Genomic DNA, 25,310 nt, shown 5'->3' with positions numbered 1-25,310 from the left:
CAGTTGCAGTGAGTGGCGAGTGGCAAACGCAATCGCAAAACGGCAGCTGGTAGCAGAATAAAAAAGTTTATTCTTTTTACTTTGGTGGCAAATCCAGAACAAGGCGGCATCGAGGGCGTTCGAAAAGGTTTTTTTCAAAACCACGAGTACAAAGTTTTCTAAATTGGAACCATTCCATAAAACAAGGCGCTTATCAGGGCCATTAAACCTTTCAAAAAAGAGTTTACGAAATACAGTTCAATGCTTTCTAAAATAATATCCAAAATAATAATAAAACATAAATTGATTTTTTCATAATTTGTTTGCCAGGATCTGATGAGTATGTGAATTTGGCAGTTGTTCTGAGCTTATTGATAGCTGGGGACTTTCCTGATTATTCAATTTTCACCAATTCTTAAATTGTTTCCAGATTGAAAGTACAGTAATTTACAATTAGTTCGACATTTAGCTAATTGGACGGACATGTAATGCGACATATTTAGTTGGACATTTTTGTAAACATAGAGTTCGGGGTCCAAATTATGACCCCACATTGAAAGTCGACATTGTACCACTGTCATCGCAAATGTTCAATTACAGGTTAAAATCGCCTCCAATGCGACAATGAGTGGTGCTTCGGCACGTCGCATTGAATGTAATTTACTGTAAAACATGTCACAAAGCTGGATGGGAAGAAATTTTCCAACTGTGAAAGCTGTGGCGAGTGGCAACAAATCGCTAAACAGGAAGGTTTAGCCGAACAAGATGGGGATATCGAGTGATAACAAAACAATAAACTCTTTAGATTGAAGATAATTTTGTGATCCTGAAAAGGACCCTTTTTAGCCTGTATGTGAATCCAACAAGCGAACAAATCGTAATGAATGTATTTTTTTGCCATCGCTGCCTTTTAACGCTCATTCGTTCGTCTCGTTGGACTCGCCCCTCTGGCTGAGTCTGCCGATTTTTCTCTATCCTGTGAGCGTGTACCGCTAAAGTACAAAACGTGCGGATCCGCTGAAAAATATATCATTCTCTTCCAAACCGTAAATCAGTGTGGTTGTATGGCATCGTTCCACATCACATCGCATCAACGGATTGGTGCCGGAGCACCAGTATACCTAATAGCGGTTATAGAATTTCGGCCGCCGGAGTGCTCGAGTTGGCTTGCAAAGCTGCTCACGACAACAAGAAAACTCGCCTACAGAACAGAGCACATTCGGTTCGATGGCAACAACTAGTTTCAGCGAGTGGCAAACGCAATCGCAGAACGGCAGCAGGTAGATGAAGGAAAAAGTTTGTTTATACAGACTGCTTTGGTGACAAAACCAGCCACCGTAAAACACCGCGCTTTTCAGGGCCATTAAACCATTCAAAGAAGAGTTATTAAAAGTTATTCAAAATACCAATGCATTCTAAAGTGACATAATATGACATATAATATAAACTGATTTATTTTGTTTATGCTTGTTCTTGAACTTATTGGTGGTTGGGGCCTTTTAAATTGATCATTCAGTTTTCACAAACCCATGCTTGGTTTCCGAATTAAAAGTGGCTTCAAATTACAACACATTGTATGCAGGATGGCATTGACGAATTTTCTCGGTAGCAAGAACTGCTTTCTTTGGTTGATAACTGGTGTTGAAAATTGACTGACGTTACATCTGCATTGCATAGAAAATTAACTAAGGAGCAACATGATGAGCTATGTATTTCCTGCTGCTCTGTTCTTTTTGTAAAAGGACTTTAATCCGAAGGTCATCCGTCGCTGTATTCACTGTTGGTTTTTCAGAACGCTTCTAGCTCGTTTATTTCTCGACAGATCGTAGAGTTCGTCTCCAAAACCTCAGTTCTTTTTCATTTGTATTTACTTTGTTTGCGGAGACTACAAATCTTACAATTCATTCGTCTCCGAAACCACAGTTTAAGGTACGGTAATGTGCTCAATAGTGAAATATATGATAGTGAATGAGCTGATAACCACCTATGCATTCCCTATCACAGCCATCATTTTGATTGTACGATATGTGTATACGCCGAAAGATGCCCGGCGTTGAACATTTAATAAGTACAAAGCCTTCAGAAAAAAACAATAATCAAGTTTGTAAAAAAAACGCAAAAAACACAACACCAAAGGTTCTTTTCAGAACCCCCAACATGTTCATGAAGAGTAAACAGTAAACTAATCCATTTTTCAGGTAGATAGGTAGGTATTCACGTAGCAGAAGAAAATAAAAAAATATATTCGAAATATATACTTAGCAAAAGCTGTCCCCTTTGTATAGTCCTACGTCACTCCGGTTATGTCCCCGACATTACCCACCCGTCTTTTTTTATTGTAGAATCATTTGACGATAATTGTTTGATGATTCATTCTTGTGCTCGCAGAACAATACATGCTCGAGATAAGTGCAGTCCTGTCATCCTTAGTGGAGAAAGTTTTGCTACTGGCAAGCGAAACTAAATCACATACAACATTTCAGAACGACATTTACTTTCTTGGTGACTAAATAAACGAAATAAACTCTATCTATTAATCTCAACAACCTCGAAAAGAGTAGCACTGCTCCATTATGATCAAGATTAGCGCAAATGCAATCCTAGTTGAAAACAGTTTTGCGACTGGCACGCGAGTCCAAATAAATTAATAACTTAATATAACTTATTAAATAACTTGGTATTCCCGAAATATTTTTTTGGTGCACAACCTTAACACCTACTTCACCATAGCGTCAGTTCAATGCATTGACGACAAAAAAACAAACAATGTTAACTGTTTGGGTAAAAGCTGAATATTTGCCTCAGCAGAGATTCATTACCGATACCCTAGCGTAAATATTTCCCTCCCGCTATCTCCCCTCCTTGTTTATATTTTTCATCACGACTGCATAATTTGCAACACCAAACAATCATCAATCATAGCATAACAAAATTAGGCGATTGCTGCATCGTTATAAGGACAATGCACACGGGAGCAGATACAAACACAAACGGACAGAACAAATGTATGAGGAAATGGGAATGCTTCCAATTTTCATCAATTTAAACCATATACAGACTATGGGATTGTATATCATAGATTATATAGCATATAAAACAAATCTTAGGGAATTTCCGATTCGTTTGGTATGTGAATTGCCAAAATCCGTATTCCTCATATCTACCATACATCTAACAAAACTTGATCCTTCTTCCGACGAAAATGTAGCTCGATTCTAACATCTTTGCGGTATTTCCCAAAATGGCTGATGCAGACAATAAGACTGTGATCCGTTCTTGCATTTGAGCTCACGGGACATTTTCTGTTCAAACAGAATGAACTTTGGGTGAAAGCGATATGAATTCAGTGGATGAAGCCGACATAGGAAAAGCATCCGAAACGTAGTGAAACCAGTTCTGACAATATATTATGTTGATAAACAATGTGAATTAATTAGGGTACATACACTCTGTCCAACTTCTATAAGACCACCCTGGAATTATTTCATTGCAACACAAACAGTTAGAATTTCAACAAGATGCATTCATACGTTGTAGAATGCTCAGAATAAAGTATGTTTGACGTTAATTCCGTTCAAAAGAGTAGTTTGTTTATTTATTGTGCTTAAATATGAGAATTTCAGCTGTCCAGATTCTATAAGACCACTTCAAAATTCATAAGTATTATCAATGTAATTATCAACTCAAAACTATTGCCTGATTTACATGTCAATAATTGGCAACCTTGCCATTTCGGCTAATTAACTGGAAAATTCATGTTGGAATACTATTTACCAAATTCTGCTTAACCGATTTTCTCGATATTTTTTCATTTTTCTGAAATTGCGACCTTGAGCTCTTCAATCGTGGTGTACCGATTTGTGTACGAGATACTCAACAAGATTATTCAAGTCTGGAGAGCGAGTCCAAAAAAGTCCAAAAAAATAAGTTTTCGATCCTTAACCCATTGCTTAGTTTCTTTGCTGATATGAATATGATATGATATAATATGTGAATTTTTTGTGACGATATCCACGCAAAAACGGTAGAAGAGAGGGTTTCAGAACATGTACAGTCAACCCTCCTATAGCGCGGTGAGTGCGTTCCGCGTTATATGGAAACCGCTCTATAAGAAACTCGTATTTAACCATACAAACCAGGCTAATTCGTAGCGCGTTGTATGAAAACCGCGTTATAAGAAACTCAGAACTATGAGAAATTACATCATTCGTACCGCGTTTCATGGAGACCAATAAATACTAAAGACAAGGGTAGTGTTGATATTGGATGCGGAAATGTGGCCGTACGAATTTTATGTAATAGTGAAAGTAAACTATCACATTGAATTATATTGGTGTGGTTACATTGCTTCTCCCTTGCTTCGTTCGAATTCGCCAGTTTCTATCGAACAAAGTTGTTTGATGGTACGTTGTTAAACGGAAACCGCGCTCAGAGAGTATCGCTTTATAGGAGGGTTGACTGTATATAATCCTTGAATGATGTGAAGGCTATTTTGTGCTTTCCAGTTTACCGTATCCTTGAGGATTCGTCAAATAACTGGGAACTACTTGATGGGATCGTCCAATTCGACGAGCAATTTCTCTAAATCCAACATTTTCTTGGTCAAATGCATTGATTTGTCCTTTTTCTCTATCCGTGAGCACTTTTCCTGTCGGCATTTTCTAGATTTGTAATCAAACTAACTAAAAACAACGGAAAACTTAACTGGTCTTATAGAAACTTGACACATGAAAATACAAAAACATTTGTTTACGCTCAACGCTTGCACGCACACATATGAAAACATGCAGTGTATGATAATTACCAATACAAATACACTAGAATATAAATTAAAGCGTTGTTTGTTTACAATGACACAAAGCAGCTAGATCATACCCTGGTCTTATAGAAGTTGGACAGAGTGTATTTGCTGTTGTCTTATGCGGTTGCCCTTATCAAATTCAAAAGTCAGAATGACATTGCACAATGGTCCAGGAGATGCATTTAGGTGGAAATTAGCAATTCGAGCTCGACAGTTATTCTCTAGATAAAAACTGCCTTTGACAAAGTTGTTGCATATAATAGAGCGCTCATTTTTATGTTATCAAAAATAGGGTATCCAAAATCTTTGTCGATGAAATAAAAAATATAACTTTCTTATCTTTATACATATAGGTAAACATAGTTCGACAATTTTGTAACCCCAATTATTGTAAGCAACTTTATAGAACAAAGTATTTTTTTATCTCTTGAAATAACCGATATAGAGCTTCTTATCTAAGTTGCATTAGGAAAAAAACTGTTTTTTTGCTCCGACTTTTACATTTTAAATTCTAAATTCAAACTGTCTTCAAAAGACTTCTAGAGCTTACTAATACAAACATTTTGCGATGTAGAACTTGTCAATATCTCTTATCTGCTCAAAGTTATTGATATTTCTTCCCAAAAAATACACTTTTTTCATTTGTTTATCATGCTTTCTGGGGCAAACATGAACAATGTTTATTAGCGGCATTTTAAAGAGAATATTTCACTCTACATTATGCGTGATTTTCAATACTATGTTATATTCTGTATTTGAGTAAATTAAAATTTAAATCATGAGATTTTGGGTAAAAAACACCAATACTTTCGAGTAGGATTAAGATAATTACAAGTTCTGGATCGCATAATGTTGGTCTTGATAATCTCTAGAAGTTATACGAAGACATTTTTGATGTAGAATATGAAATATAAAAGTTAAAGCAAAAAACCCGTTTTTTTCATGGTCCCCCTAATGTAACTCGAAAAAAGCGCTAAATTGATTATATTGAAAGGTAGAAAAAAGCTTCGTTCTACAAAGTTGTTGAAAATAACTGGGGCTACAACATTGTTGCACTATGTATATCGCTATCTATGAAGATAAGAAAGTTAGATTTTTTATTTCATCGACAATTTTGGTCACCCTATTTTTGATAACCTAAAAGTGCTCGATCATATGTAACAACTTTGTCGAAGACAGTTTTTGTCTAGAGAATAAATATCTCCAACAAAGTTGTTTTTAGCGCTTTCTATCCAAGTTGCATTGGGGTAACCATGTAAAAACGGGTTTTTTACTGTAACTTTTAAATTTAAAATTCTACATCAAAATTGTCTTCGTACGACTTTTGGAGCATATTGATACCAACATTTTCCGATGCAGAATTTATCAATATCTCAATCCTGCTCAAAGTTACTGATGGGTTTTCACCCAAAAACTCATGATTTCAATTTTAATTTACTCAAACACAAAAAATAACATAGTTCTGAAAATCACATATTATATATAGTGAAATTTGTTCTTTCAAATTCCGTCAACAAACTTTTTTTATGTTTCCCCAGAAAGAATGACAAACAAACGAGAAGAGTACAGTCTTCAGAATCCTTGCTCAGTGTATATTGCTGAATTGGCAGCAATACACTGGGCGCTGGACAGCGTCGCCTCACGACCTGTTGAACACTATTACATTGTTACGGATTGTCCTAGCTCTGTCGAAGCTATCCGTTCAGTGAGGCCGGAAAAGCACTCGCCGTACTTCCTTGAGAAAATACGAGAAATTTTGAATGCTTCATCCAGACGCTGTTATGTCATTACCTTTGTCTGGATCCCTTCACATTGCTCAATTCCGGGTAATGAGAGGGCTGACTCATTGGCAAAGGTAGGTGAAATAGAAGGCGATATTTATCAGCGTCAAATCGCCTTCAATGAGTTTTATTCTTTAGTCCGTAAAAATACCGCCGCTAATTGGCAACGCAAATGGAACGAAGATGAATTGGGCCGGTGGATCCACTCAATTATCCCTAAGGTCAGCCTCAAACCGTGGTTCAAAAGTCTGGACTTGAGTCGGGACTTTATTCGCAACTTCTCCCGACCCATGTCCAATCACTGTTCGTTAGACGCGCTACTCATTCGTTTCAATCTGATCGGCAGCAATCTCTGCGTTTGTGGCCGAGGTTACCACGACATCGAGCACGTTGTTTGATCGAGCGAGGTGTATCTTGTTGCCAGATCGAATTTAGGAAACTCCCTTCGGGCCCGAGGAAGACAGCCCAATGTACAGGTGAGAGATGTATTGGCTCGGTTAGACCTTTATTACATGTCCCAAATAAATGTTTTACTTAAAGCTCTCGATCTTAGTGTATGATTGTCCTTATCCTTATCCCCTCCCTTCGCGAGCAATCGGTTTTCTGCTTCCTAACAATAGAATAAGTTGAAATGTAAATACATATTAGATATAAGATAGGTTTAAGAACAGAGTGTGATCAAAAACTTTGTTACAATCTCCTTATATCCCATCCTTTTCCTGATAAAAATATGTCACCCTTCTAAACTCGAGTCGACCGCGAGTAATCGGTTTTCTACCTTACCTTACAATAGAATTCAGGAAATTTGTTTATAGAGAAATACACTGCGTTTCACAACTATAGAACCACTCATTTTTTCTGAGTTTCTAGAGATATGTAAGAAGTCGGTTGAATTGAAGTATATAGTGTAGGATACAATAACTATCTTGAATTATAAGACTGACCATTTCAACTTCATTGCTGTGTTCAGACTCGAAACATTAAAAAAACTAAGATTCCAGTGTTTCATAACTATAGAACCAGATGGGAAAATTCTAACTCCTTTACAAAATTAATGTCAATTTAACATGAATTACGATAAGTTTCTAATTCGTAGGTCATCTTTGGTTCTCAATCAGTTTAAATAGCCCATTAGGGGTGGTTACGACCATGTTGCGCCATGTTCTAGTGTGTATCTCGTTCTACGCAGAAGATACAACTCGTTTAAGCTCTTCAAATGACTCATACTGCTTGTAAGATGTATCTACTATTCGTCCGATCACTCCTCATAAGTTCCGGACAAGGTTTTGATTTGGTAAACAAGGTGAGCAGTCCAGACTCTGAAGTCCCTATTCCCTATTCCCACATTAGTATTTGGACTCGCAGCTTTGAAAATAGGATTTTTATGGTTTTGGGGAGAATTTTCTCAAAAAAGCTGGTTTAAATAGCTTACCATCAACACGAATGAACAGTCAGAAGTGCAACGAAGTACTTCAGAATCATTTACTGCTGTTTTTGCATCAAAAACAATTTGATAATTGGATAATTTGGCATCAATTAATAATTGTTTACCAAATATAACCCTGTCAGGAGCTTATGATGAGTGATCGGACGAATAGTACATGCAGCTTACAAGCAGTATGAGTCGTTTGAAGAGTTTAAACGAGCAGTATCCTTTCCAAAGAGCGAGATATACACTACAACATGGCGCAGCTTGGTCGTAACCACCCCGAATGGGTTATTTGAACTGATTGAGAACTAAAGACGACCTACAATGGAAACTTATCGGGTAATTCGTGTTAATTTGACTTTAATTTTGTAAAGTAGTGAGAGTTTTTCCATCTGGTTCTAAAGTTATGAAACACTAGAATTTTGAATTTTTTTGAATGTTTCGCGTCTGTACACAACAATAAAGTTGGAATGGCTAGTCTTATGAATGAAGATAGTTATTGTATTCTACACTATATACTTAAATTTAACCGCCTTCTTACATATCTCTGGAAACTCAGAAAAAAGGAGCGGATCTATAGTTGTGAAATGTAGTGTGTATAAAAATATATAGTTTATATATTTAGGTAAAAAATAAAAGAAATTAATAAAAAAAACGCATTGTTTGCACTTATATTCCAGTTGACGACAACTTTGCACGGAATAAACAATGAGCTGAATTTTCTGGGACTTTGTACCTTTTAGAATACTTCAAAACTCTACAGCTCCCATCAACTAACAACACAAAAAGTATACCCAAGTAATCAGTGACGATGCTCCGTCCGTTCTGCATTTGCGGGGATGTTTTCATTGATGTCGAGATAACTTCCGCAGTTGTTCTAGATGTTTTTCGTTTAACCTACGAACATTAGCCCACTCGTATCTCGGTGGTGTTCCCGCTGAATGCACTGCGCTCCACCAGAACAATAAACCGAAATGGATTTCACCGAACGGTAGCGGAACATCTCACGAATTTCGTGTATTCTCCCACGTTTGAAACTACCCCCTCGGGAGCTTCGTTAAACTTCTCAGTGCTGCTCCAAAGTCGGCACCAAATCGTGTTGCACCCCTGGAGCGCACTGTGCCACTGTACAGCTCGTGTCGTGTCAGCGAAAACTTTCCGCTCAGCAAATAAAACTTTAAGTACCAATTTTCCAACGTTCCTCTCAACACTCACTGCGCTGTTTTTTTTTCCGGCGTTTCATCCGTGAAAATTGCGCTGTAAAAATGTGGCAGCCTGGGATCACTGTCGGAGGCGAATCAACAGCATGTTCCCAGCTTCATCGTCTCCGTCCGCTCAGGACTGCGCTCGAACAAAAGGCGTTACGACGCCATCAGCAGCAAACAGCGAAATCACCCCCAGGAATCCGCACGATGTTGGGATCACACAAAAGTATGAACACCCATCCACACCCGACCTCACTCTCCCGCGGGGTGGATTTTTTCCATCGCCTCGGTGCCGCTTTTGGTTCAATCTCTCACAGTTAACCAAGCGTGTAGTTGACTTTTGTCCCTGACGTGTGTGTGTGTGTGTGGCTGTGGTGACATGGTTCCCCGAATGCCTGAGGACATTCCGGCGAATAAAAACATCACGGCTCTGATCGTGAATGCTCCTCGGTCGCCAAGGCAGCCCCGAAAAGTAATTTGGTTTGATTCCTTCAAATGCTCCGGTTCCGTTTCGGGAAGGGTGTCGAGAAATTGTAAACAGAATGGAAAAGTAGTGCAGCATGCGATTCAACTGATTAAACTGATTTGGTCTTTCAATTTGTGGCAATTTTCTACATTGTTCAAACTTTTACTACCCTTCAAACTACAATTAACAAGTTCCCGATGGGATTTCCATTACACCCAAAAGCTTTTAGCGGTTCTAAAGACTGGGGTAGGACTCAAGTTTAATTACCATAAACTTCTCCGAAAAATCTAGTCCTCGTTTCCCACAGTTTGTCAAAATAGATGTTTGTCACAGAGAAGATCACAGGAACGGAACGATCGTTTGTAAATATTTCCCGAAGGCTTCATTATGCTTGTACATATGGTTCGTTCAGCATGGGCACCGAAGCGCCTCGGGAAATATTTTGCGGGCGGAAATGAGAACACAGGATCTGATTGATTGCTTCCGCCTTCGGTGCGCTAACCGGTGCCGATGGCAGAAAGATTGCCGCTGCCGAACACAGTCTGAGAAGTCGGAGAGAGAGAGAGAGCTATAATGGAGTCTGTGAGATGCAAAAGTTGCTTTGATGCTGAATTTTCCTTTCGCCTCCCGCCGGTTAGTGTGAGCATCATCGAATGGACACTCTTGGATGAATGGATGGGTGACCGGAATAAATCGCCACAGTAAACAACTGCAACAGAAACAACCGCTTAGAAAAAGTGTAGTAGGCTAGAAATATTTGGCGCGGGAAAAACATCATGTGCCTCACATTTCTATTATAAATTTATTCTCTTGTTCTCGTTTTTCGAAATTTATTCTGAGGACAATGTAATGGGGACGAAGTCCCCATTTGGCGAGGATAAGGAATCGAGGCGGCCCATGCCGCCAAGATGACGCAATCCGAGTCCACCGCCGACCCGCCGTCGGAAGCGGCGGTGTCTCGCACGCAAACCTGGGATCCACTGATTGCCCGGTTAGTTTGAAACATAGGATACGATCCTTTAGCAATGTCCGACCGAGCTCTAGCGAGCGTCGGACGGTATACGTCTGCCCGGGGCGTTACGTTTGCCTGGGGCGATACGTTTGCCCGGTTAATTCTTGTTTTGAAATACAATACCGCGCCACAATATTTATAGCCTACTACACATTTTATAAGCGGTGGTTTCTGTTGCAGTCGTTTTCTGTGGCGATTTATTCCGGGAACCGAATGGATGCTATGGAGTGCGGGCGGAGGTTGGGAAGCTGGTTAAACTTTCATGGCATAATGAGGTATCTGCTAAAACAGACAGATAGATAGGATGCGAAAGAGTGAATGGATGATGGTGGGTGGGAGGAAATTTATTGATACAAAGCGCCCACTCGTGTTCACTTGAAACTGCAGTCGATGTATTGTTGATATAGCTCGGACAATACGGCTGTTATGATGATGCGATTATGAAGCGTTTACTCATTTGTTTTATGCAGATGAAAGCTTTTGTGAAGTAAACAAGCATGTTATAATTATTAAAGTCCTGTTGAACGGATTTGATAGGCCATGTTATCGAATCGGGGTCATGGTTTGAAGCGTTTGATGCGATATTTTCGTTAAAATGTTGATTCGTTGTTTTGTGAACTTATTCATCCTCATTTTGGAGTATAAAAATTTTGGTCGAATAGAATTTGTTAAACGGAAATACGAAAGTAGTGCTAACCAAGGCGCCTAGAAGTATATCCTAAGCTGAGGCCGTTTCGTCACTAATAGCGAATTCGTTTTTAAAACTGAGTTAGTGCCAATCTGACTCTAATAAAAAAACGTTTTCAGTTTCACGAATGCAGTGGTTTGTTGGTGTGCGTTATATAGTCTGATTTGTTTATATTTGCGACGACAAATGTACAGTGTCGACGTCTGGTGGCGATATTAGTGCTTGGGGGTAAATTATTCTCTATCCGATCAGAAGGGCCAAGTGTAGTGTGGAAATATAAAAGTTTGAATGAAAATTATATTGTTATTGTATATTGTTTGATTATCTAACACATGTAGTTCTGACACTCACTTAACCATTTGTCGATGCATTTCCTGTTTGTTCCACAAATAATTACTATTATAATATAAAATCATAATTAGACACAGTTTTCGTTCAATATGTTTCTGTGATATCGGAACAAACCTTTTATTTCATCACATGAAATAAATATTACATACGTTAAAGTAAATTTTTATTCATAATTTTGATTTTGAAAGCATATTTATTTCACCTGAATATCCATCATTATTTTCACCTCCCAATGAACGCACACGTAGCTTAATGCCGTCTACGCGAATATACTTTTCAAAATCAGAATCCGAATTGGACTACGATTCCAATAATACAAGAGCAAAAGCGGCAGGTTTTCTATTTTCATCGTCTTTATTTATAGATTTTCCAAAACAATACTCGAAACTTGACAGTTCAGTATAGTTGTATTGGTGAACCCGAGTGCCAACCCGTGAAACATTTCAGTGTGAAACTAACAGCTTTCGGGGCGAACCTAGTACGACACCAGGTTGAAACTGAGTGAATAAAAAACGTTTTGATAGCAGTTAGTGCAGCACTGGGGTTGAAACTGAACAAAAACGAATTCGCTATAAGTTGGTAGGGGAAAAGGGGGGGGGGGACTTGGACCACCTAAGCAAATCGCATTATATTTCCAAACCAATACGGTCTAAATAAAAAATGTCACATTGTATACTGAGCTACACTCGTTTTCTCTCAATCAATAATGTTTAATCATTATATCAAGCTTCAAATAACCAAATATATCATAAAATAAAAGGGATGATTTTTGGACATTAAAATTTGATGCGGGGTGATTTGGATTGTCTGTGGGGTGATCTGTGTGTGTTTCATAGGAAAAAACATACTTATGTTCATGTAAAGTATTTTGGGATAATGTTCCAATCAGTAACAGCGTTCTGGGATCGATATCAGGTGTCTTGGCCAGATTCCAGACCAGCAAAATTGGATTGAGATCATCTCGAATTCTGCATGGATCTTTTCACTGTTGTTCGAGCATTTTAAAACACTTTTGATGCTTGGTCAAAGAAAATCAATTCTTGATGACCTGCGTTGCTCTTTCAAGCTCCTCCTTCTTCCAACGTTGTCTGCCCATACTCTTTTTGTAATTCACGGCATCTGGAATCAATTAGACCAAAGAAAAGCCTCAAACCTGTAAGACCAATTCACCCCACACAACATGCAAAAATTAAAATGCAATTAATTTCATTTATTGTTATCAAACTTACAGTTTCACTGCATCAAATTGTTCCTCTTCAGTAGGCTAATAGAACTTTACTGCACAATAAACGGAAAGTTTGTTAAATCAGCGGGAAAAACCCTAAAACCTGGATCGGAAAACTCACATTTTTTGGCAATCAAAGTGCTTGCTGTGTTCATGCCACCTTTTACTTCCACCTGTCGATTTTTTTTCACGTTAGGTGCATACGGTTCAACAATTAAAGGAGATGACATTATGAAAAATCCAAGTTGAGCCGTACTTTTAGAGATAAAGGGGTGGTCCAAATCACCCCGCATGTCCAACTCACCCCGTGTTACCCTATATGAAAACAGTACGGAAGAAAGCAGAAGGGGAATTATTCGCGTTGACGGCGGAATGGTGTCGATATCTGGATACGATATTAGTTTGTATGAGGCCAACTTTTCTCTATCAGATCAGTCGGCCCTAGGGCAGTTTTAAATTACTAAAATTTGTATGAAATTTTTTTCTTGTCGTTATTTACCTACTAGAAGTACGTTGTTCTGACCCTAATTTAAACTATTTTCTCTGAATTTCCAGATATTCTCACCAAAATTTACCATTATAATATAAAATTATCTTTAGACACAATTTTTGTATGATATTTTCCCTATTTGCAAGCAAAAGTGATTTTCATTTACATAGAATACTAATTTGATTTAAAAAAATTAATTTTCATTCATAATTTTTGACGTAGGACTACGTCTAACCGGAAGATATAGGGGGTGAAATGGAAATCTAGGCACTGAACAAGTAGGAAAAAATGCAAGACTTGGAACGCTTATAACTCGAGCATTTCTCAATAGATCGCAAAGGTTTTTGCATCAATTGATAGGAAATATATCTACGCATCTTTCATAACGAATAACATTTCATTTTTCTTGAGATAAATAATTGAATAATTGTGAAATATCAAGCATTGTCAAAATGCACTATGTGCCCATTTTTGATTGGTCCATTTTGTGCTCCTCAAATCGTACCGACCAAAACGGGCAACCAGAGCAGCAGCGAAATAGAATGAAGCACGATTGGAAAGGAAAAAGAAAAAAAGGCGGGTGGGTAATGTCGGGGACATAACCGGAGTGACGTAGGACTATACAAAGGGGACAGCTTTTGTTAAATATATATTTTAAATATATTATTTTATTTTCTTCTCCTACGTGAATACCTACCTATCTACCTGAAAAATTGATTTGTTTACTGTTTACTCTTTATGAATATGTTGATGGTTCTGAAAAGAACCTTTGGTGTTGTGTTTTTGTTATCCTTCGATATTCCCATCTTGTTCGGTTAAACCTTCCTGTTTAGCTATTGCGTTTGCCACTCGCCACAGCTTTCACAGTTGGAAAATTTCTTCCCATCCAGCTTGTGACATATTGTTCAGTAAATTACATTTAATGCGACGTGCCGGAGAAACACTTTGCCACTCGCTGAAACTAATTGTTGCCTTGATGAGCGCCGAACCGAAGCTGCTCTGTTCTTAATGCGGGTTTTCTGATTGTCGTGAGCAGCTTTGCAAGCCAACTCGAGCACTCCGACGGCCGAAGCTCTATAATCGCTGTTAGGTATACTGGTACTCCGGCACCAATCCGTTCGGCCTAGTTACCCTTGCGGAGCAATCAGTGAATACGACCAACAGGGAACTGGAGACCTGCACGGTTCGAGTGAGACTTTGCCTTTCCCTTAACTTGTCCTCCTTTGTTACGTCCACGATGCCGATGCCGTACAACCACACGGGTTTACGGTTTGAAAGAAAATAAGATATTTTTTTGGGGTCCGCGTGTTTTATACTCTAGCAGTACACACTCACAGGATAGAGACAAATCGGCAGACTCAGCCAAAGGGGCGAGTCCAACGAGACGAACGAATGAGCGTTAAAAGGAAGCGATGGCAAAAAAAAATACATTCATTACGATTTGTTCGCTCGTTGGATTCACATGCAGGCTAAAAAGGGTCCTTTTCAGGATCACAAAACTATCTTGAATCTGAGAAATTTATTGTTTTGTTATCACTCGATATCCCCATCTTGTTCGGCTAAACCTTTCTGTTAGCGATTGCATTTGCCACTCGCCACAGCTTTCACAGTTGGAAAATTTCTTCCCTTCCAGCTTGTGACATGTTGTACAGTAAATTATATTTAATGCGACGTGCCGAAGCACCACTCAGTGTCGCATTGGAGGCGATTTTAACCTGTAATTGAACATTTGCGATGACAGTGGTACAGTGTCGACTTTCAATGTGGGGTCATAATTTGGACCCCGAACTCTATGTTTACATAAATGTCCAACTAAATATGTCGAATTACAGGTCCGTCCAATAAGCTAAATGTCGAGATAAGTGTAAATTACTGTACTTTCAATCTAGAAGCAATTTGAGAATTGGTGAAAATCAATAAGCTCAGAACAACTGCCAAATTCACACATACTCATCATATACTGGCAAACAAATTATGAAAAAATCAATTTGTGTTTTATTATTATTTTGGATATTGTTTTAGAAAGCATTGAACTGTATTTCCTAAACTCTTTTTTGGAAGGTTTAATGGCCCTGAAAAGCGCCTTGTTTTATGGAATGGTTCCAATTTAGAAAACTTTGTACTCGTGGTTTTAAAAAAAACCATTTCGAACGCCCTCGATGCCGCCTTGTTCTGGATTTGCCATTGCATTTTTGCCTTTGTCATAGTAGTACTGTAAAATATGTCGGATCTTCTCTTTATTTTGCTCCATATTTGCGACACTATAACTCACGAACGACTTAACCAAACAAAACACTGTCAAGGACTGTATTACAGCGCGCAAAAATACCTTTCCAACAAGCTATAGTATGACTCGATACAATGAATACAACTAGAACTACGCGCTTCCAACGACACCTCGCGGAAATACCGCAGGAGTTTTTCACAGCCTAATATATATATATATATATATATATATATATATATATATATATATATATATATATATATATATATATATATATATATATATATATATATATATATATATATATATATATATCTTATCATATATATAAAAATGGAGTGATGTCTGTCTGTCTGTCTGATTCTTATAGACTCGAAATTACTGAACCGATCGACATGAAAATTGGTATGTAGGGGTTTTTGGGGCCGGGGAAGGTTTTCGTGATATTTTGATGAGACCCCTCCCCCCTCTCTAAGGGGGGGGGGGGGCTGCCATACAAATGAAACACAATTTTCTGCATTACTCGGAAATTAACCGAGTAAACGAAACCAAAGTTGGCATGTGAAAGTTTTAGGGTGCAATAAATGTTTCTATGATGGTTAGACAGTCCTTCCCCCACTCAAAGGGGGGGCTGCCATACAAATGAAACACAAATTTCTGCATTACTCGAGAATTAATCAAGCAAATGAAACCAAATTTGGCATGTGGAGGTTTTAGGATGTAATAAATGTTTCTATGGTGATAAGATACTCCTTCCCCCTCTCTTAGAGGGGGCTGCCGTACAAATGAAACACAAATTTTTGCATGACCCGAGAATTAATCAAGCAAATTAAACCAAATTAGGCATATGGAAACTTTAGGGTGCAATGAATGTTTATATGGTGGTTAGATACCCCTCCCCCCTCTCTTAGGGGTGGCTGCCATACAAATAAAACACAAATTTCTGCATTACTCGAGAATTAATCAAGTAAATGGGCGGGACGAAGTTTGCCGGGTTAGCTAGTATATATATATATATATATATATATATACATATATATATATATATATATATATATATATATATATATATATATATATATATATATATATATATATATATATATATATATATATATATATATATATATATATATATATATATAGATAATATAGGTATTATAGCTGCCAATAAAATTTGTGCAGTTTATGGACCCGATACAGTTTCCATTACCACCGCACAACGATGGTTTCAACGTTTTCGTTCTGGTGTAGAGGTCGTCGAAGATGCACCACGCTCCGGAAGGCCTGTCGTCGAAAATTGCGACAAAATCGCTGAATTAGCCGAGAAAGACCGGCATAGTAGCAGCCGTAGCATCGGCCAAGAGCTGGGGATAAGTTATCAAACCGTTATTAACCATTTGAAGAAGCTTGGATTCACAAAGAAGCTCGATGTATGGGTGCCACACACGTTGACGCAAAAAAACATCTTTGACCGTATCGACGCATGTGAATCGCTGCTGAATCGCAACAAAATCGACCCGTTTCTGAAGCGGATGGTGACTGGCGATGAAAAGTGGGTCACTTACGACAACGTGAAGTGCAAACAGTCGTGGTCGAAGCCCGCTGAAGCGACTCAGACGGTGGCCAAGCCCTCATTAACGGCCAGGAAGGTTCTGCTGTGTGTTTGGTGGGATTGTCAAGGATAATCTATTATGAGCTGCTTTCCTATGGCCAAACGCTCAATTCGGACCTGTACTACCAACAACTGGACCGCTTGAAGGTAGCACTCATGAAGAAGAGGCCATCTTTGATAAACAGAGGCCGCATTGTCTTCCATCAGGACAACGCCAGGCCACACACTTCTTTGGTGACGCGCCAGAAGCTCCGGGAGCTCGGATGGGAGGTTCTTTTGCATCCGCCGTATAGTCCGGACCTTGCACCAAGTGATTACCACCTGTTTTTGTCCATGGCGAACGTGCTAGGTAGTCAGAAGTTAGCCACAAAAGAGGCCTGTGAAAATTGGCTATCCGAGTTTTTTGCCAATAAGGAAGCGAGCTTCTATAACAGGGGTATTATGAAGTTGGCATCTCGTTGGGAACAAGTCATCGAACAAAACGGCGCATATTTGACTTAAAACAGATGATTGTAACTAATTCTATGAACAAATTAAAATTCAAAAAAATACCGCAGGACTTTTTTGACAGCCTAATATTATAACAGCTTGATATGGTGAAATATTCACTAATCCATATGAAACATTTCGTATTCTCTGCTTTCGAATCCATAACCAATGGCACAACTTCTAAATTTATATCGAATTATCATTGATTCTTCGTTTTTCGCCAAAGCCACCGTTCAGTCCGGTGGCAAAAAACAAATAGGATTGGGAAAGAACAGCAGAGTATACGCGACCATTTCCATATCTTCTGTATCTTGTTATTTACGATCAAAATATTGCACTTCAAGTGTCACGCTCTCGTTTTCGAAGCTTTGAACTTACACTCCGGTACAGATATGAAAGACGTGGTCCTATGTCAAAACCATCCTTCTTAACGACATCTCGAACGAAATGGTTTACGTCTACGCGCAAACGTAATATAATCCTCTCGACATCGGGCGTGACATGTTTTGCTTCATTATATTTGAATTCTGTCTTTCGAACAAAGTGTATCGTTGTGTTCTTTTCCAATCCATCCGACAGGCCACTGAAAATCGACGAAAATTCGATCAACACCAACGTGCGGCACAAAATTGTCGTCATGGGGGCGGCCAAGGTCGGCAAGAGCTCGCTCATCACGCAGTTTCTCTACAGCACCTTCTCGCCCAAGTACAAACGCACCGTCGAGGAAATGCACCACGGCCACTTTTCCGTTGGTGGCGTCAATCTGACGCTGGACATTCTGGACACATCCGGATCGTACGAGGTAAGTCTAACACGGGGAGCTTAGATGTTTACTTCGACTAGAGATACTGTCGAGTAAATTCCATCTCGATGCGATATATCGACCACCATCACCGGAAGGGACTCTTCTCTGTCACCCGAGCAAGACAACCGCAGAAGCATCAAATTTTCCCATAAGCAAGTTTCCCACCTGATGTTGTGGTTGGCCGCCACCAGTTTTCGAAAACACGGTGCTTTTCCTAAAGCCATGTTCGATGAGATTCACGTACCTTCATCATTATCAAGGGCACCCAACCACCTGAAGTGCGGTGAAGGTAAACATTCGACTCTACATTGTCATTACCGGCGAAGTTTACATTGTGCTGCTGGTCCGATCGAACACGGACCACGGCTTATGCAGCGAACGATGTCATGTTGAACAGAAAATTTTACAGTACGAACACAACGTAAAATTTGATCAGCTGACACCAGAACTTATGATGGTGGGGGGGGGGGTTGTCCTTCGGTTTTCTAACTCGCTGCTTGGCGACAATAGAATGCTCATATCTGAACCGGCAAAAACGGTTTATGAAACATCTATCGCTGGGAAAACATCAAGCGTTGGAAAACTGTTGTAAATATCCGCTACATAACTTTCTCTCCCTTGCTCGTTTCACATCATCCAGTTCCCTGCAATGCGAGCGCTGTCCATCTCATCTGCCGACGCGTTCATCCTGGTTTACGACATCTCTGACAGTGTAACTTTCGAGGAGGTGAAAGCCATCCGGGAGCAGATCCACGAAATTAAAGCCACCACCACGGTGCCGATAGTGGTCGTAGGGAATAAAACCGATCTGGCAGACGAGGATGAGGATGTACGTCAGGTAAGCGGTCACCCTTTGTACTCCATTATTTTTGTGTTACTGCTTTTGAACATTCTTTGGTTGAAAGTCAAATCAAGAAGCATTTTAAAGTAAGGTGACAAAAAATTGTTAGCCGATGTTCGTTCCTGGTTATTTTGTTCTATTCACTCCGACGCTTACTATTATTTGGTCGGTGTTGTGAAATTTTTATGACTTCGAGAAAACCGAACATGAAGTTCAGTGTTCTGTAATTTTCGAAGCTTTCAATTTTATTGTTCAGTATTGTTCCCAGAAATGTTAGCTACTTTCTGACAATACAGACAGCTATTTGGCTTCATATACCCAAACTAGCGTTGGTAGAAAATATCAACTTCGACAGAAAAAATGCTTTTTTGTGTATTAAAGAGTGAAATCAACAAATAAAAGCATCTTTTTCATGAGTTTGAAAAAATGTTTGTATGTGTAAGAGCAAAAAAATGTGTAAGAGCAATCTCTCAGACTGAACGCAGCTTGGGAAAAAAGTCCAAACACTGTAATGCAGGGGACTGAACCAAGGCCGGGTGAAATGCAAGGCTATTTCACACGGCTACACTATCCACGTAGCTACTTGTGCTGTTGCACAGATACGTGAGAATATTACACCACATTATAGAATAAAGAATAGTGTTTCCTAAAAGTAAAAAGGAAAGCATAAACATGAATCTGTATTCTTTTCGGTCGGGGTCGTGTATGTGGCAAAATATGCGGAAAGAGTTAAGGTGAAGGTGGAAGCTAGCCACAAATGGCTGCCACAATAGCGCTCATTTCTTTCATCTTCCTCCCTTACCCCTCGCCCGAAAATCAATAATTTTGCGAAACAGTGTGAAAAAAATTGTCGTTTGCACTCACTTCCCACCAATTAATATTAGCCAAAATCTAATCGATTACTCACCAAATATTAAATTTTCATCCGCCGTCGCAATGTATAGTGGAAAACGTCGTAAAACTCGTGCTAATGCTCTGAAAGTTGACTTTTCATTTTTCAATTTTCCGCAATGGTTTGTTGTTTGTGAAAACATCGTTACTTTTTCGACACTGATGCCGGACAACATCATCGAAACAGCTATAAAAAACGATTAATAAAATGTTTTTCCTGAGTCAGAACGTTTCATGTCATGAAAATTAATAAAATAAAATTGTGTTGATATCAATACAATTATTATTTTTACGTTTAATGGGTCTATAATGAAAGTTTTAGCAACTTTAACATTGGTTAAGTAAATTGTATTGCAAAGCTCGGAACACTGCCACGGCTGCCTATGCTTTCAAAAATAGTAAACGGAAAAGTATTACATTCAACCAAAATGCCTCGGCCATCGAAGAGAAGGGTTAAGGCTCTTCAACGTGAATATGTGAAAATCAACATCGAGTTACTATACGGAAGAACTTGTTAATACTGAAAGAGCCCCAATTTGCAAGTGTTATAAATTTGCTCATATTACGCTAGCGTATAATCAGAATTTTACTTCATATGCAAATGCACCTTCTATATATATATATATATATATATTTTCAATTGTTAATCGGAACATATCGTTCATACATTTTACTTTAGTATTGAATTGTTATTTTTTTTCAAATGTATTCAAAGACTCGTGTCAATGAAGCGCCACATAGTCTGATAAGTGAATTGATCTATGACCGTGTGCTTTGCTCTTCTCTCACAAACACTATTACCCCATTTTTACACGTGAGTTTACCTATACTACTACAATGGCTAGCTTCCGCCTTCACCTTAAGGCGTGCTTATTTACAATGTGTCTCTTGTTTCGCTCTCTCATATTGCTCTTATATTGCAATGGTATATGTATCACACGAATGCTGTACTAGTATGAAAGGGTAGCACGCATGCTGTACTAGTATGAAAGGGGTTGACGTAGAACTACGTCTTTCATTAAGGGTGTCAAATCAGAAAACAGGTCACGTTTTTATGAAATAAAGTTAACGTTAGTAACTATTTTTGCCGCGAACGGATTTTAGCGATTTACATACTAAACGAATCGGAAATTCCGTAAGATTTGTTTAATATGCCATACAATAGAATCCCCTGGTTAGTAAATGGTTAAAATTCATGAAAACTTTAAGTGTTTCTATTTTCCCATACATTTGTTCTGTCCATTTGAGTGCTTTCCCGAACAGAGATATCAATAACGAGCAACTTATCGACGACCAACGGAGGGGAAATCGTAGGATTCAAAGTCCCCCATGAACAAAGGAAAAGTAGAAGAATAAAGGGGAATACTTGCCTAGAGTATAAACAGTGGATCTCGCAGAGGCAAACTTTTATTCGGCATCGGACTGTTGAGTAATCCAGTTCACTTTGCTTTCGCTGCGCTTCGATCTAAGAATGGACCCCACCAGTGGTAATCCAACTTGGAAATCGTCGTTTGATTTTTCTGTTCGTTTTTCGCGTTATTCGTATCGTGTGTTTTTCTTTCCGCGTCATAAATTGGACGCTGTGTGATGAGTAAGAAGAAGTGGAAGGCAGGCTCGAGCCCGAACGAAAAAACGAACGCATTGCCAGGGGCAATAAAAATTCGAGGTAAGCGTCATCTAATGATGCACGCGGTGTTGGTGCAGTGAAAAGCGCTCGCACTGAACCGAGCCTTCGCGAGTGTGACACCGCAACGAACAACAGCGAAATAGGCGATTTCAGCGCGTTGGTCGAAAATGTAAACGCCGTTACCCAGGCAGCAACCAAAATGAAACTCCCCCCGCTGGTGGTGAAGGTGGTCGCTCTTGACAAACTCATCAGCGAATTCGCATCGATGGGTGTTACAGCAGAGTACAAGCTGTGTGGCATAATTCAGCCTTTTTCCAAGCAGTTAACATTGTTTATTTTCCGTCTTCATAAGGGCTTCGTTCGTGCCTTTGAGAATGCATCAATGCATTAAACTGACGTTATGGCGAAGCAGACGTTAAGGTTGTGCACCAAAAAATTATTTAGGAAATACCAAGCATCTTGAATGTCTTACTGGAATGTTATAAGTTATTTGGGTTCGCGTGCCAGTCGCAAAACTGCCTTCAACTAGGACTGCATTTGCGCTAATATTGATCATAATGAAGCATTGCTACTGTTTTCGAGGTTGTTATTAACAAAAAGAGTTTATTTCTCTTGTTTAGTCATCAAGAAAGTAAATGTTCTAGAATTTTGTATGTGATAAGGTTTCGCTTACCAGTAGCAAAACTTCCTCCACTAAGGGTAACAGCTGCGCTTCTCTCGAGCATGAGAAAGTAATGCAACTCTTTTCGAGACCAGTAATATTAACAGAAGCGTTTCTTTTGAGAATAGCGCAAAATGATGAGAAATGTTTATATTGCTAGTAGTTTCAAGCCACCAATGTATGGCTCTGTATGCATGCTATGGTGAACGCTTGTTTGGCGCTTGGTTTACGCTTAGTTTTTACAAACGATATCTAGAGGTGCGATTCCTTTGAGGCAATACTAAATAACATGTAGCATGATATTTGATACTTGCAAGTGTTGTCATTGTTGTTGTTTACATGCGGTGCCAAAGATATATTGATGTAGTTATAAGATATGGAATAATGATGCTGGTGCAACATGTATATAATCGACTGTAGCCGAGTCTATGTCAATTTCCAAAAAGGCCACCGGAATAGCCTTCGAGGTAAATTTTCAATGCATTGACATGAAATAAATTGCGACATACGATTGTTTTGCGAAGGCAAGAATGAATCATCAATCAATTATCGTCAACTGATTCTACAATGAAAAAATCATTTCAGAGATTATTCTACTAAGCAGTTGTTTCTAAAATTTCACAGCATTATAGAATAATATCCGAAGGTATAAACAAGCGACTTATATAAAATAACAGCGTAGTTCTACGTCAACAATGCGGTCGTATCTTGGACACAACCTCCTATAAATTTTTTGTTATTTTTAAGCCTTTTTTTGGCGTAAAACTACGTCTTTAGGATAGGTGCCAAATCAGAAAACAGGTCACGTTTTTATGAAATAAAGTTAACGTTAATAACTATTTCACTATGGACGAATTGTCATGATTTGCATACCAATCGAATCGGAAATTCTCTATGATTTGTTTGATATTCTATACATTACCGTTCGCTAATCTCTAAACGGTTTAATTTCATGAAAACTGGAATAATTTCCTTTTTCCCATACATTTGTTCAGCTGTTTTGTGTGCTAATCCTACCCATATTTCGAACACTTACAACTCGAACATTTCTTAATAGACCGGAAAAATGTTTGCATCAATTGACAGGAGATATTTCTACGCACCTATCACAATTGATAAAAAAAAAATTTTCATAAGATGAACAATTGAGTAACTGTAAAATGTCAAGCGTTATCTAAACGCCCTAACTGCCAATTTTTGATTGGCCTGATTTACGGTTTCCCCAACACAGACTTCAAAATCGATGTACCTGTGAAAATCCACAAGATGCAAGACAAGATGCAAGATACAAGATGCATTTTTGTTCTCATCGAGCTGTGTTTGCCGAACACGGACTTCAAAATTCATGTGCCTGGGGGAATCCACTTTGCAATTACATGCGAATCGGGGGTATTTTTTGGTGTTGAGTACTGTGATCCCCGATTTTTGAAATTAATCGTTCATCAACTAATCGAGTACTATTATATTTCTCATTTGCTATATAGCCATTTGGAATCAAAAAACTGTTCATTCCGCCTGAAAATCTATTATTATCTTTTTCGCTTCCCTAAACACGTAAACGAGGCTTCAGATTCTGGACTGGTCAGCTTGTTTACCAGATCAAACACCTATAAAGAACATATTAGGAGCGATCGTACGAATAGTAGATGCAGTTTACAAGCAGTATGAGTGATTTGGAGAGCTTGAACTAGCTGTATCCTATGCGTAGTACGAGATATACACTACAACATGGCGCAGTTTGGACAAAAGCACCCCGAATGGATTTTTTTGAACCGATTGAGAACTAAAGATGACCTACGGATTAGAAACTCATAGTAATTCATGTGAAATTGACGTTAATTTTGTAAAGAAAAAAATTAAAAAAAAAATTAAAAATTATAGGAGGTTGTGTCCAAGATACGACCGCATTGTTGACGTAGAACTACGCTGGCAGCTATCACCCTTAGTGGAGGAAGGTTTGCTACTGGCAAGCGAAACCACATACAAAATTCCAGAACGACATTTACTTTCTCGGTGACTAAACAAGCAAAATAAATTCTTTTTGTTAATAACAACCTCGAAAACAGTAGCAATGCTTCATAGCGCTAATGCAATCCTAGCAGAAGGCACTTTTGCAACTGGCACACGAACCCAAATAACTTATAACATTCCAGTAAGACATTCAAGATGCTTGGTATTCCCCAAATATTTTTTTGACGCACAACCTTATGATGACGGAAAACAAACAATGTTAACTGCTTGGAGAAAGACTGAATTATGCCACACAGCTTGTACTCTGCTGTAACACCCATCGATGCGAATTCGCTGATGAGTTTGTCAAGAACGACCGCCTTCACCACCAGCGGGGGGAGCTTGATTTTGGTTGCTGCCAGGGTAACGGCGTTTACATTTTCGACCGACGCGCCGAAATCGCCTACTTCGCTGTTGTGCGATGCGGTGTCACACTCGCGAAGGCTCGGTTCAGTGCGAGCTAGAGATGTGCCATCCACTCATGAGATGTTCCGAAGAATCGACTCTTTGAAGTGAGTTGACGCGGAACAGCTCGCAAAAAAAATCAAACAGCTCTTCAGCTCACTTTGATGATGATGAAGGAGAGAAAAGAGCTGTAGAATTGAAGAGAGTGTGTGAGCTGTAATATTCAAATGAACTGACCGTCTCTCGCTCTCCGTGTTATGATATCAGTTCAGTTTCATTTGTTCCTTGTCTTTTCAACTGTTATATTCGGGT

General features: G+C 38.9%; 1 protein-coding gene across 3 annotated transcripts in view; it reads left to right on the top strand.

Annotated features, from left to right (window-relative positions):
* LOC129764572 (GTP-binding protein Di-Ras2) overlaps window positions 1–25,310 on the top strand; it is a 343,955-nt gene that overhangs the window by 312,353 nt on the left and 6,292 nt on the right. For all 3 annotated transcript variants that reach the window (XM_055763777.1, XM_055763776.1, XM_055763778.1), the window contains 2 exons: window positions 18,338–18,560; window positions 19,204–19,401. In XM_055763777.1, coding sequence (XP_055619752.1) covers window positions 18,338–18,560; window positions 19,204–19,401 — 421 coding nt within the window. The remainder of the gene's footprint in view (window positions 1–18,337; window positions 18,561–19,203; window positions 19,402–25,310) is intronic.

Source organism: Toxorhynchites rutilus, chromosome 2 (assembly GCF_029784135.1).
Source record: "Toxorhynchites rutilus septentrionalis strain SRP chromosome 2, ASM2978413v1, whole genome shotgun sequence".
NCBI lineage: Eukaryota > Metazoa > Arthropoda > Insecta > Diptera > Culicidae > Toxorhynchites > Toxorhynchites rutilus.
Note: the sequence above shows the minus strand (reverse complement) of the source record. Positions and strands in the feature narration are given on the sequence as shown.